Source organism: Caretta caretta, chromosome 1, assembly GCF_965140235.1.
Source record: "Caretta caretta isolate rCarCar2 chromosome 1, rCarCar1.hap1, whole genome shotgun sequence".
NCBI lineage: Eukaryota > Metazoa > Chordata > Testudines > Cheloniidae > Caretta > Caretta caretta.
Window position 1 is genome coordinate 224,044,854 of NC_134206.1, and position 14,771 is coordinate 224,059,624.

A 14,771-nucleotide genomic window follows, 5' to 3' on the forward strand; every position below is an offset into this window, starting at 1 on the left:
AAAAGATTAAAAATACAGTGTGGGAACCAGCTTGGAGTACTTCAGGTCCAGACAGGATGGAACCAAAGACTCCAGTGTAATAGAAGTTGGATGAATTTGTAAGAATCCTCTTTTAGTCAACGTTTCAGTGAACTCTCCCAGGCAAAGTGGGCTGAAGTTTAAAGCCAGTAGAAAGTGGAGATGTCCCTTGAGGAGTGAGCTCTTCTCAACCACTTTATGAAATGAGTGGTGGTCTATCACTGACATCCCATTTTGCAAGGAAATGGTGCCAAAAAACAGAACTACTTGTCTGGATCCATATGATTGTGGACTTGAACAACAAGACTCCACAATGATGCAAGCCTATTATAAAACAATGCTATATACTGGACTATTTTTTTTCAAAAAAGCTTAAAACTAACAAAACCTACTGCATCTAATAAATACTGTGGAGAGGGGTATCAAAAGATGCAAGGACGGCTCAAAAAACTGCTGCCTGCACCAAAACAAAAGGAAGCGAGAGCAGACTTCCACGGTTTCACAGTGTGAAATTCACACCAGATGTCAAGATCCGAGAGAGGGAGTGCACTTGGACCCAATAGTTGCTGATTTCTCAATGATTTTGGGAACTGTGGTGCCAATGAATGAACTCCGAAGAGTGGGGGGTGTGCAGAAGCAATTCTCAATGGGGAACTATCCACTAGAGCAGTTATATTTGGCAAGAAAAAAGTGACACCCACACATTTTCCTCTCCCTCATATTACCTTCCTTAATCGCCTATAGAGACCTACTAATCCTGAGCAATAAAGAAAATGGGAAGAGATGGTGAAATTGAGCTATTTTAAATCTAGGGATCAGAAAGGGCCATTGTGTTTGTAATAAACAAGACTGGAAATTGGATTAATAAATCCATGATAATTTTTGGACAAACTTTTAATTTATTGTGTTTTCAACCTTATCCACAATGAGGAAAAATATGACAAGACTAATATTACCATTCAGTCAAGACATTTACAGCAGACAAACAAAAAGGGGTGGGGGGAAGTGCTCTTTTAGTCCATGTTCAGTTCCTTATGCATTTCACTACATACCCTTCATTCATTTATATGGATGGAGAGTTGGGGAGGGGGAGGGGAGAAGGGGAGTAAAGGTCCTTCCAGAGATTCAGTCCAAAATTGATTCAGGCTTGCCAAGTCCATTGAAAGAAGCACTCCCTCCAGCACAAGTATAAATACCAATTTAAAACAAACAAACAAACAAACAACAACAAAAAACCCATTTAGTAGCAGGGAGGTAGCCACTCACTTTTAAGGACTAAGTGCTGTATGTCCCAGCCATTTAGTTTTACTTTCTGAGCACCACCACCACACTGGTATTCATAAACTGATGAAATACCTTCAAGCACAGGGAGTACCATCTTAAGAATTTCTAATTAATCAAGTTGTTTCAACCATTAAGACATTTACTGGTTTGCCAATAAAATTACATAGGACTTTCCAAAATAATAAATTATAAGTCATTTTTCTGCAAGGAGCTACACTACATGAACCCTCAGTAATCTGAACATATTCAGTTGTCTTGATTGCTCAGAGGCTTACTGGGGAGAGACTACAGAGAAGTTCACATTTTTTCCATAAGTTACTTAGCTAAACATGTGTTCCAAAATATATTTTCTTCGTATATCTCAGTATCTCTCACTTGTGGCTTGGCTGAGTGAAGTACTGCAGCCTCAATTTTCCTGAAATACTTTCGCAGTGCAATGATCTTTACGTTTTGGTCCTTTTGCTCATGTCCAAAAGGAAGTAGATTTTATGTTGATTCTTTTAATAAATGGGAGGCTTTTTTTTAGTTATTTGCAGACATCAAAACTCTCTTCTCGTCCCTAAATTACCTGCTGTGAGGAATATGATTGTGGCAGATTTAGGTTCTTTCCCTTAATATTCAGGGTAAACTACTGTGAATTATCCACAATGCAGTACTGCAAATTCGACCTTAAAATTTTAGAAAATGATAGGAGGAGATACTTAGCCTTCAGCTCTCTGGGAGGGCTACTAAACTCAACCTATAACGTAGACCTGACTTTCCAGGGCTTCAACTTCAATTTTTTTTCTATTAATTTCTCCACTACTGTCTTTTATTGGTGTAAGAAAAGTTTTGCTCAATTGTTTCAACTATTTCTCTTGTATTTTTCAAGTCTGAATATCTGAATTTTCTATGTCCACCTTGCTTGTAATTAGATTTGCAAATTTGTAAATTCATGGCACTACTCTGCTTATATTACCAACTACGCTGCTAAAAGACTGTCACACACTCTGTACTTTATCCAAAATATTTTGGATAGCATCATCCTATGTCCCCATCGTTTTTTCTGGCCTTCCAAAGGTTCAAGGATAGGGGAGCAGGTAGACCTCTGATAGACACACAGGGATACTCCCCGTCTTTTTCTTGGCTTGGGGGAGAAACACACTCCCCACAGCTTCATTACACCATTGAATAGTGTGGTGAGAGCTCCCCCTCCAGTTTCAATCCATTTTAACTACCACAGGCTCCATAACATCCCCATTGCTTTTGAATTCAAAAATGTAATTTTGAAAAAAAAAAATGCAGTGGGATAGTTTTCCTGTTCCTTTAGGCATTCTTTGCTGTATTGACATCTACTAGAAATATAGTAAACCCTGTTTGCCACTGTAAGATGCATATAGTGTACCTAAAATAGAACAAAAATACTGTAGTTATGCCAGCATACATCTAGCCTACTGAGCATATGACTTCCTTACCCATAATGACTTTTAAATGTGTGGTACAAAGACCATGAGGCCCCTGTGCAAACACTGCAGTATCTCTGTAATCAAGACTCTACTTATTTTAGGAAGTAGAGTGTCTTCTCCCCATACTGCATTTCAAAAATAAAGAGGATACAGAGAAACCCTCTCCTGAATAAAACAGGTCTCTTTTATAAATCTGACTATCCACCTGGATAACACATGTTTGAAAACTGAAAATCTCAGGATACTTTACTAAAAGGAAACAAACAGTCTCTTGGACTTACTAATACCTCACATCCTCTTGAGATACTGCTATAGCAAAAGCCTGACATTCCCTTGGTGATGTAATATATCTCATTTATCCCTGTCAGACTTATGAGGCCTCAAGGTACAGTATCTCTAGTTTAATATAAAAATCTCAGTTGCCCGAGTCAATATGTTCATGAAAACAAATGGAGTGCTGATGATGTTTTAATGGTACACACTCTCCCCAAAAAGGTCTTTTATCATGCTGAAACCAGGTTAAATTTTAATAGTTGACTTAATTATCGAGAACTTTTACTTTAATTTACTATTTTTTAATTGGACACCAAATGATTCTGGTCACCCCCAACCAGCTTCCGAGACTGTTGCCAGAGCTATTAGCTTACAAGAATACATAAATAAAAAAAACACCATAAAAACTGAGAAGCAGACTCTGTTTTCGACTACAGACTCTACACCTCTCTTGAGGTCTGAAACATGGAGAGTAACTATTTAATATGAGTGAGTTGTGTTAAATAAATTTGCTTTTATTCAATGGGTGTTTGATTTGCATAAAATTATGTAAAAACCCACACAAAACTTATTTTATGAATCTACAAAAAGATTACTTTATTAACGGATCATTTGATGGCGTTGCCTGTGATAGCAGGGGACTAGGCTTGATGAGGTCCCTGCCAGTCCTACGTTCCTTTCTGTCATTACCATTCAATAAATGTACACTTTTGTTTTCTTTTAGGTAACCTGCTTAGAAACTAAAGAAAGAATTCATATTATATGATTCAGCATAAGAACATAAGAATGATCATACTGGGTTAGATCAATGGTCCTTTTAGACCACCGCCCTGTCTTCTGACAGGGACTGGTTTCCAGATGCTTCAGAGGGAATAAACAGAACAGAGCAACTATTGAATGATCCATCCCGTTGTTTAGGCCCACCTTCTGGAAGTCTGAGGTTACAGACACCGCGTGCACGGGGTCACCTACCTGACCATCCTGGCTAATAGCCACTGATGGACCCATCCTCCACAAATTTACCTAATTCTTTTTTGAACCCAGTTATACTTTTGGCCTCCACAACATACCATGGCAATAAGTTCCACAGGTTGCCTGTGCTTGTGGGAAGAAGTACTTCTTTATGTTTGTTTTAAACTTGCTGCCTATTAATTTCATTGGGTGAACCCTCATTCATGTGTTGCGTGAAAGGGTAAACAACACTTCACTATTCACTTTCCCCACACCATTCACGGTTTTACAGACCTCTTTATAATCCCCACTTCGGCATCTCTTTTCTAAACTGAACAATCCCAGTGTGATGGTGCTCCCTATAAGGCTTTATGGAAATATGCCTTATGAATATATATAACTGGAATATGTTCTATGGTACATATGCCATGTAACATATCTATGTAAAGGTTATGATCTACTGAATCTATTAATCCTATTTGTATGCATGTATCATTTTTGTATTCAAAGTTATGAATATGGGCCGTGTACTGGCTTGATTTCTGAATAACCTTAGTAGAGCATTTGGTCAGTTCCTGGAGAAAGGAATTTGCAAAGTTAAGTGCCCAACCAAGAAGCACTTAAGGAACAATGCATCTTGGAATGCTCCAATCCACATAAGAAGTCTTCCTGGAGACATTCAAGATATCATGTGGGCAATGGCTTCTGCCTGTAAAATCTGTGAGTCATGCATGGACAAGTGACTCCAGAACTCCATCTTGGAGCTGGACTTTGCATAGGAGAGACGAGGGGGTCTCCACCCACAAGAAAAAGTCTATTTAAGCCAGTGGGAGATGTCTCCATTTTGTCTTCAGCTGGCCTCTCCACCCCCAAGGATACCTGAAAGAAACTGGAACAAAGGACAGTAACTACAAGGGGTGTGAGTGATTGCTGGACCCAGACTAGAAAGAGACTAGTCTGTAAAAGACAGCTTATTGGAACTGGTGAGGATTATCTCTGTATTCAGTTTGATTAGACACAGACTTGCGTGTTTTATTTTATTTTGCTTGGTAATTCACTTTGTTCTGTCCGTTACTACTTGGAACCACTTAAATCCTACTTTCTGTATTTAATAAAATCACTTTTTACTTACTAATTAACCCAGAGTATGTATTAATAATTGGGGGGGGGAGACAAACAGCTGTTCGTCTCTCTCTCTATCCGTGTTATAGAGGATGAACAATTTATGACTTTACTGTGTAAAAGCTTTACACAGGGTAAAACAGTTTTATTCAGGTTTGGAACCCACTGGGAGTTGGGCATCTGAGTGTCAAGGACAGGAACACTTCTGTAAGCTGCTTTCAGTTAAACCTACAGCTGTTAGGGGACGTGGTTCAGACCTGGGTCTGGGTTTGCAGCAGGCTAGCGGGTCTGGCTCAAACCAGGCAGGGCACTGAAGTCCTAAGCTGTCAGGGCAGGAAAGCAGGGGCAGAAGTAGTCTTCGCACATCAGGTGGCAGCTCCCAAGGGGTTTCTGTGATCCAATCCGTCACACCCAGTTTTTTAAATCAGTCCTAATATGGAAGCTGTTCCATACACCTAATATTTTTGTTGCCTTTTTCTGTACTTTTTATTCCCAATTCTAACGTAACTTTTTCAAAATGGGGCTGTCAAGGTTCCTCCCCCACTCTGAACTCTAGGGTACAGATGTGGGGACCTGCATGAAAAACCTCCTAAGCTTATCTTTACCAGCTTAGGTCAAAACTTCCCCAAGGTACAAAATATTACACCCGTTATCCTTGGAATGGCCGCTACCACCACCAAACTAATACTGGTTACTGGGGAAGAGCTGTTTGGACGCGTCTTTCCCCCCAAAATACTTCCCCAAAACCTTGCACCCCACTTCCTGGACAAGGTTTGGTAAAAAGCCTCACCAATTTGCCTAGGTGACTACAGACCCAGACCCTTGGATCTTAAGAACAATGAACAATCCTCCCAACACTTGCACCCCCCCCTCTCCTGGGAAATGTTGGATAAAAAGCCTCACCAATTTGCATAGGTGACCACAGACCCAAACCCTTGGATCTGAGAACAATGAAAAAGCATTCAGTTTTTAAAAGAAGACTTTTAATAAAAAATAGCAGTAAATAGAAATAAAGAAATCCCCCCTGTAAAATCAGGATGGTAGATATCTTACAGGGTAATTAGATTCAAAACATAGAGAACCCCTCTAGGCAAAACCTTAAGTTACAAAAAAAGTACACAGACAGAAATAGTTATTCTATTCAGCACAATTCTTTTCTCAGCCATTTAAAGAAATCATAATCTAACACATACCTAGCTAGATTACTTACTAAAAGTTCTAAGACTCCATTCCTGTTCTGTCCCTGGCAAGAGCAGCACACAGACAGACACAGACCCTTTGTCCCTCTCCCTCCTCCCAGCTTTTGAAAGTATCTTGTCTCCTCATTGGTCATTTTGGTCAGGTGCCAGCGAGGTTACCTTTAGCTTCTTAACCCTTTACAGGTGAGAGGAGCTTTCCCCTGGCCAGGAGGGATTTCAAAGGGGTTTACCCTTCCCTTTATATTTATGACACGCCCCCCAAATCTCAGCTAGGGTGAAACACTGGCTGGGATTTCTTCCTGGAGCTCTAGGAAAACAGAGTTAATAAGACACATGCATCTCTAAATATACTACCAAGTACATAAAGACTAACAATATTTTCCACATCTCAAGGACGATTTTAACCAGTTGATTCTGGGAAACTTTCACGGGAGAGTGCATCAGCCACTTTGTTAGAAGCTCCTGAGATGTGTTGGATGTCGAAATCAAAATCTTGGAGAGCTAAACTCCACCGAAGAAGTTTTTTGTTAGTTTCTTTGACGGTGTGAAGCCACTTTAGTGCAGCATGGTCGGTTTGCAGGTGGAAACGCCGTCCCCAAACATATGGGCGTAGCTTTTCCAGAGCGTAGACAATGGCATAACATTCTTTTTCAGTGACTGACCAGTTGCTTTCCCTCTCAGACAGTTTTTTGCTGAGAAACACTACAGGGTGGAATTCTTGATCAGGTCCTTTCTGCATTAAAACTGCTCCCACACCACGCTCGGATGCATCTGTGGTTACTAGGAACGGTTTGTCAAAGTCTGGGGCCCTTAGTACAGGGTCAGACATGAGTGTCGCTTTAAGCTTGTTAAAGGCCTTCTGACACTTTCCGGTCCACTGAACAGCATTTGGCTGTTTCTTTTTGGTTAGGTCTGTCAGTGGGGCAGCGATTTGGCTGTAGTGCGGTACAAATCGTCTGTAATAACCGGCCAAGCCTAAGAAGGATTGAACCTGTTTCTTTGACTTTGGGACAGGCCACTTTTGGATAGCATCCACTTTGGCCTGTAGGGGGCTGATAGTTCCTTGACCCACCTGGTGTCCAAGGTAAGTCACTCTGTTTAGGCCTATTTGACACTTCTTAGCCTTAACAGTTAGTCCTGCCTCCCTTATGCGCTCAAGGACTTTTTGTAGATGTTCCAGGTGGTCTGCCCAGGAATCCGAAAATATGGCCACGTCGTCAAGGTAGGCGACTGCATATTCTCCTAATCCCGCTAGGAGACCATCTACAAGTCTTTGGAAAGTGGCGGGTGCATTTCGCAGCCCGAAAGGGAGTACATTAAATTCATACAGCCCGAGATGTGTGATGAAGGCTGACCTTTCCTTGGCAGATTCATCTAGCGGTACCTGCCAGTACCCCTTGGTTAAGTCCAAGGTAGAGATGAACTGGGCCCGTCCCAGTTTCTCTAATAGTTCATCTGTGCGTGGCATTGGATAGTTGTCTGGGCGAGTTACAGCATTTAGCTTACGGTAGTCCACGCAAAAACGTATTTCCCCATCTGGTTTGGGAACTAGAACCACTGGAGATGCCCATGCACTTCCAGAGGGGCGGATTACCCCCATCTGTAACATATCCTGGATCTCCTGTTCTATAGCAGTTTTAGCTTGAGGAGACACCCGGTAAGGTTGGACCCTAATTGGGTGAGCATTACCTGTGTCAATGGAGTGGTATGCCCGTTCAGTCAGTCCTGGGGTGGCTGAGAACGTTGGCGCGTAGCTAGTGCACAGCTCCTGGATCTGCTGTCGCTGCATACGCCCAAGGGTCATGGAGAGGTTCACCTCTTCCACACCACCAGCACATTTCCCTTCGTAGTAAACACCTTCAGGCCACTCAGCGTCGTCTCCTCCCTGGGCTGTAAACTGACAAACCTTTAATTCTCTGGAATAAAAGGGCTTTAGAGAATTAATATGGTACACCTTAGGCTTTCGGTTGGAGGTGGGGAACGCTATGAGATAATTAACAGCTCCCAGGCGCTCCTGGACCATGAATGGCCCTTCCCACGATGCTTCCATTTTATGGGCCTGGAGCGCCTTTAAGACCATGACCTGGTCTCCTACTTTGAAGGAACGCTCTCTGGCATGTTTATCATACCAGGCTTTTTGCTCTTTTTGAGCATCCTGTAAGTTTTCTCTAGCAAGGGCTAAAGAGGTTCGGAGGGTGTTCTGTAGGTTGGTTACAAAGTCCAGAATGTTAGTTCCTGGAGAAGGTGTAAATCCCTCCCATTGCTGCTTCACCAACTGCAATGGCCCCTTAACCTCACGGCCATATACAAGTTCAAATGGGGAAAACCCTAAACTGGGATGTGGTACAGCTCTGTAGGCAAAGAGCAACTGCTGCAACACTAGGTCCCAATCATTGGAGTGCTCATTTACGAATTTACGTATCATGGCCCCCAAAGTTCCATTAAACTTCTCCACCATGCCATTTGTTTGATGATGGTAAGGAGTGGCAACCAAGTGATTTACCCCATGAGCTTCCCAAAGGTTTTTCATAGTTCCTGCCAGGAAATTAGTCCCTGCATCGGTGAGGATGTCGGAGGGCCAACCTACCCTGGCAAAAATGTCTGCTAGTGCCTGGCACACGCTTTTAGCCCTGGTGTTGCTTAGAGCTACTGCTTCCGGCCATCGGGTGGCAAAATCCATGAAAGTCAGTATGTACTGCTTTCCTCTGGGTGTCTTTTTCGGAAAAGGACCCAGAATATCCACAGCTACTCGCTGAAATGGAACTTCAATGATGGGGAGTGGCTGGAGAGGGGCTTTGACCTGGTCTTGGGGTTTTCCCACTCTTTGGCACACCTCACAAGACTGGACATAGGTAGAAACATCCTTGCCCATTCCCTCCCAGTGGAATGACCCCCCCAAACGGTCTTTGGTCCTGTTCACCCCAGCATGGCCACTAGGGTGATCATGGGCTAAGCTCAAGAGCTTGGCCCGGTATTTAGTTGGAACTACCAACTGTCTCTGAGGATGCCAGTCTTCCTGGTGTCCACCAGAAAGAGTTTCCTTGTATAAAAGTCCTCTTTCTACAACAAACCTGGATCGATTAGAAGAGCTGAGAGGCGGTGGGTTGCTCCGTGCCGCCGTCCAAGCTCTCTGGAGGCTTTCATCTGCTTCCTGTTCGGTCTGGAACTGTTCCCTTGATGCTGGAGACATCAGTTCCTCATGGGATTGTGGACCTAGGCTTGGTCCCTCTGGAAGCGATATAGGGGATGGAGCTGTTTCTGTTGACTGTGAACCGCTCTCCGCTGGTGCACTATGTTGGGATTCAGGCTCCGGCTGAGCCTCTTGGGTCGGGTTATCGGCTGCTGCCAGTTCAGGTTCGGTGGGGCCCTCTGGTGTTGAGGTTGCAAGTACTGGATTCAGTGCTGACACGGGGTCTGGTGTTGGTTGTTCGGCTGGTTCCGGTTCTGGGACTGGTTCCGTCTGGGTCTCTGGGACTGGATCCACTACTGCTGTTGCAGACATTGGCCTGGGGTCCAGGTCCATCACCTCTGACTGGGTCCTGATAGAAGTTTCCGGAACAGAGCTAGGCCTCACGGCTTGTTTAGCCTGGCTGCGGGTGACCATTCCCACCCTCTTGGCCTGCTTCACATGATTGGCCAAGTCTTCCCCCAACAGCATGGGGATGGGATAATCATCATAGACTGCAAAAGTCCACATTCCTGACCAGCCCTTGTACTGGACAGGCAACTTGGCTGTAGGCAAATTGAAAGAGTTGGACTTGAAGGGTTGAATCGTCACTTGGATCTCTGGGTTGATTAAATTGGGGTCCACTAAGGAAGCATGGATAGCTGACACTTGTGCTCCGGTGTCCCTCCACGCGGTAACCTTCTTCCCGCCCACACTCACAGTTTCCCTCAAATTGGCAGTTTGAATAAATATTGTAACTGACTGACTTTATTTTAGGTTTTCTATGAATTCCTTGAACTTTTGCAATTTCCTCCAAATTCTCTGAATACAATACTCCATAATAACAACTTTTTGATTTCCTATGTAATAAACCATTTAATCTTCAGTTCCCCATTCAAAACAAAGAGACTGATACAAGGATCCAGGGCCCTGGTATGTTTTTTCCTGAAGCCAGTAGTACAACCTTATCAACATAGTTGTACTCTTAAGACTTGGGGTTTATATCTATACTGTATGATCCTCACTACTCACATTTTATCTCATTAGCTTTTCTGGAATTTTACAGATACTGCGTAGAGCTACTCCCCCTCATATGCAAATCTAATACATCTTTCTTACATATAGTTTCTACTCCAGTACTACAATACCCCATTGATTTTTGGAGCATTCAAACATGTTGCAGAAATGTTTTATGACAAGGTTCTTTTCCTTTGCCAGACATTCTAGTTAATCCATATTTGCTTCTAAGCATTTCACATTTGTATATATCTTCTCAGCTTTTAACTTGCATGGCATTGACTGAAGTTCTTTTTCTTGGTCCTGGGCAGTTTTAAGACAAACTGAATTTCTGTTTTTCCATTGTTAACCCTGTGTCTACGCCCAACTGCACAATCTCCTTGATCTTCATGGCTAGTTGTGGATTTTTCTGGGTTTTTGATTCTATTGTCTTGCTCTGGGTTGACTTTCTGACATCAAAATTTGTTTCAGCTGTCCTCTACTTCTAGGTGGATTTTTATCCCACGGGAAGTTTCAGAGTTTTACAAATGTCTTCAGCTTCTCGCACTGTTTTCAATCATCACTGCTAGGGTCATGATTCCATGCTATAGAGTCTCATTGCTATTCACCTTAAATACAGGAGATGTCTATATTGGCTTTTTTTCTTCTGTTTTTGCAGACTATTGTGCTAGGGCAGAAATGCTCCATGTCCTTAACACTGACATGCTTCATTTCTCTTCCTTCTTGTAGTTTGCAGTTTGGACTATTTCTTCATATTAAATTAAAACACGATAAAAATCTCTATGGTTATATGTATCTACGTTTTTCATATCACATTCACCACCATGATATTTGAACACCTTCCAAATTTATGAAAAAGTGTACTCAAATATATTTGTATTTCTCAGCATATAGGCTATGTTATTTCTTTCCCTTGCTGTTAATTTCAGAAAGCTAAGCAAAAGAAGTGGGTTTGTCAGTGATATTCATGCTGATCTTTCCTAGTACTGGATTCTAGATATATTTGCCAGTCACAGAGAAATTTCTGTCTCCTGCACTTACAAACTTTGTGGGCAAACTTTGTGGCCCGAGGGCCACATCGTGGTTGCGAAATGGTATGGAGTGCTGGGTAGGGAAGGCTGTGCCTCTGCAAACAGCCTGGCCCCCACCCCCATCCACCCCCTCCCACTTCTCACACCCCTAACTGCCCCCCTCAGAACCCCTGACCCATCCAACACCCCCCCCACCTTGTCTCCTGACCGCCCGCTCCGGGGACCCCTGCCCTGACCGCCCCCCCGGGACCCCATCCCCTATCCAACCCCCCCGCTCCGTCCCCTGACTGCCCCGACACCTATCCACATCTCTGCCCTCTGACAGGGCCCCCAGGACCCCCGACCCATCTACCATCCCCTGACCGCCCCCTCCCGGGACCCCCATCCCTAACTGTCCCCCCAGGACCCAACACCCTCCCGCTCCCTGTCCCCGCCTCCCGGGACTCCCCAACACCCCACCCCCATCCAACCCCCACTGCTTCCTGTCTCCTGACCTCCCTCCTCCCCGAAACTCCGCCCCATCTGACCGCCCCCTGTCCCCCGACTGCCCCCCAGGACCTCCTGTTCCCCCCTCACCATGCCGCTCAGAGTGGCAGGACAGGCTTATTGGAGAGCCTGGGAGATGGGCGGGCCCAAGCCGTGCTGCCTGCACAGCAGCGTAGCTGCGGGGGAGAGGCCAGGGGCTAGCCTCTCCGGCCAGGAGCTCAGGAGCTGGGCAGGACGGTCCCGCGGGCCATAGTTTGCCCACCTCTGATCTAGGTGCTTACAGATTGTTTATACATTTTACTTTTTACCATCTTGGAAATAAATACTTAAGTGAGTTATCCTTTGTAAACAGCAATTGCAAGAAAATAAAATTTTGCTTGTGTCTGCCAAAAGAATAAAGCACAATGATAGAATAACTTGAATGTCAAATATGATTCTGCTTTGTAAGCTTATGGTCAGACACACAATGTTAGCAAACTAATTGCCTGTCCTAATAGATAATCTGCAAGATGTGCCAGATGTACCACCTGACTTTCAGTTGACCAATATGATAAACTAAAGCTTCACCTAACATCTACCGGTTATAAACTGTTAATTTCTATGTGACATGCCCAGATTAGTTCAGCAGGAAAAACATTTTTGTTTGACTTCCAGAATTTTATTATAGTGATATCTTATTTACTAGTGTCGTTTATCCAAACATATACAAATTATGGACACATAATACAGGAATCACTTTATTTACCAGTTTATTTAATAGCATAACACATAATTTTGCACTGCTTTAGGGTAGGAAATGAAGAAGAATACAGTATCCAGTTAAACTGAAAGAGGAGAATGTATGGAGGGAAAATGCATCCTGTTTCTTAACAGATGTTCTGTAGACTTGCTGTGACTTGCTAAAGTCTGTTACGCTTTAAATGATAATGTTTTTGTTTTTGCTTATGTAGGGTTTACAAAATCATGGTAAAAAGTTAGAAATTCAACATCTGAATTAAATTCATTTTGCTCAAAGCCATTCTTTGGACATTTTGGACCAATATCAAAATAGGATGCCAACAATCCAGTGGATTTCTTGGCTGCTTACTGAAAAAAGAGGATGTTATAATGGACGAGACAACATGGTTTTCGGAAGAATGTATAACCATTATTGCAACATATTTAATTTGTAGTTGCTATTATCTCCTTTAAAGCATGGTTGGGAAAGACTCTGTTTCAGCTTGTATAAGTAACACATACTCAACCCTCATTGGAGCATTAATATCGCTTAAGAATTTCTCTAGAAAAGTCTCACTAGTCACTGGTTTTCTCATCCAATCTCCATTGCTTTCTCGGTCTTCATTCTATATAGTATCTTAGAATAATTAGTGTATAAATAATGAGACACTGGAATTCTAACCAATTGTAAAAGAAAGACAAATCTGATGTTGAATTCTAAGTATAAATACAAGATACTTCATGTCCTGAGAATACAAAAGACAGACATATTTATGGTAATTAATATGCTGTTAAAGTGCCTAGAACCGTATACATGTTTTGATCAAAACTGAATGTTTACATTTTTAAAGGCTCTAACTAAACATTATGTAGTCATTCAGAGGAGTTTAAACCAGGCTTTTGAAACAATAAAAAAACACAAACAGCTCTATGCAAAGGTAAAATGTACTCACTTGACTGGTTTTTCTTTGCTCTTGCACAGCCTCCTGAACAGCCTGAGCAATCTTTTCTTTGTCTTTGGAACATTCGGCCTGCCATATTTCTCTTTCTTCTGCATGAGTTTTCTCCATGTTTCTCCTTTCCTCTTCAACTGCTTTTAAAATGGCCTCTTGCATTACTTCTTTTTCAATCTTTGAAACAAATAAAGCAAAAGTGAATGACAAAAAATACTGAATGCCTGAATCACTTCATTTAGAAGGATTGGCAGGCTTATGCGATATAACAGCAGCAGACATTTTCACTTCTATATCACTAGTGCACATCTGGGCCTAGGACCATAATGCCCCCAAAAATATTACCATGGCTATTTGTTAGTTAATAAAAAATGAATTGCTGATTGGAGAACTTCGGTAGCAGTGTCTGTTCAGCCTGCACGTGCTGCTCCCTGTGCTCAGCCATGAGGCTGGCCGACGTCCTCAGTTCCTTCTCTACTGCAGAGTCAATGACAAGAAACTCTGAAACAGAGGAGTGGAGGAGCACCCATAGTGAAACACATCTTGAAGAACCATCATTACTGCACAAGGTGAGTAACTTCCTCGTCTTTGAGTTGTGTCCCTATAGGTGTTCCGCTGTAGGTGACTCCTGAGCAGTGCCCCTCGCTGGAGGTTGGGGCTTCGGAATTGAGTCTGTGATAGATGATAGTACTGAAACTGTCATCTATGGTAGAGTCCCCCAGGATGGCACAGTGTTCTGTGAAGGTATGCGCAGATGCCTAGGTAGCTGCTCTGTAGATTTCTGATATAGGGATACCCTTGGAGAAGGTGATTGCCGAGGAGACCAATCTCATAGAATGAGTGCATATTGGAGATGGGAATTTGTGCTATGAATTGGATAATGGAGTTTGATACAGTTACATACGCATTTGGAGAGTCTTTAAGCTGAAATCAATGTGCCTTTTAACCTATCTGCAATGGAGAGGAAGAGGAAGAGTCTCAGATTTTCTAAAAATTCTTGTCCTGTCCTCACGTCCAGTGTATGGAGGATGGCTTCCCTATTATCCTGATGAAGTTTGGGATAAATGGTCAGAAAGTAAATGAGTTGATTCATGTGAAATATGGAAGTC

General features: G+C 42.8%; 1 protein-coding gene across 7 annotated transcripts in view; it reads right to left on the minus strand.

Annotated features, from left to right (window-relative positions):
- Positions 1 to 14,771, minus strand: part of CCDC91 (coiled-coil domain containing 91) — a 335,516-nt gene that overhangs the window by 90,593 nt on the left and 230,152 nt on the right. For all 7 annotated transcript variants that reach the window (XM_048824193.2, XM_048824157.2, XM_075121017.1 and 4 more), the window contains one exon: positions 13,663 to 13,839. In XM_048824193.2, the coding sequence (XP_048680150.2) occupies positions 13,663 to 13,839 (177 nt within the window). The remainder of the gene's footprint in view (positions 1 to 13,662; positions 13,840 to 14,771) is intronic.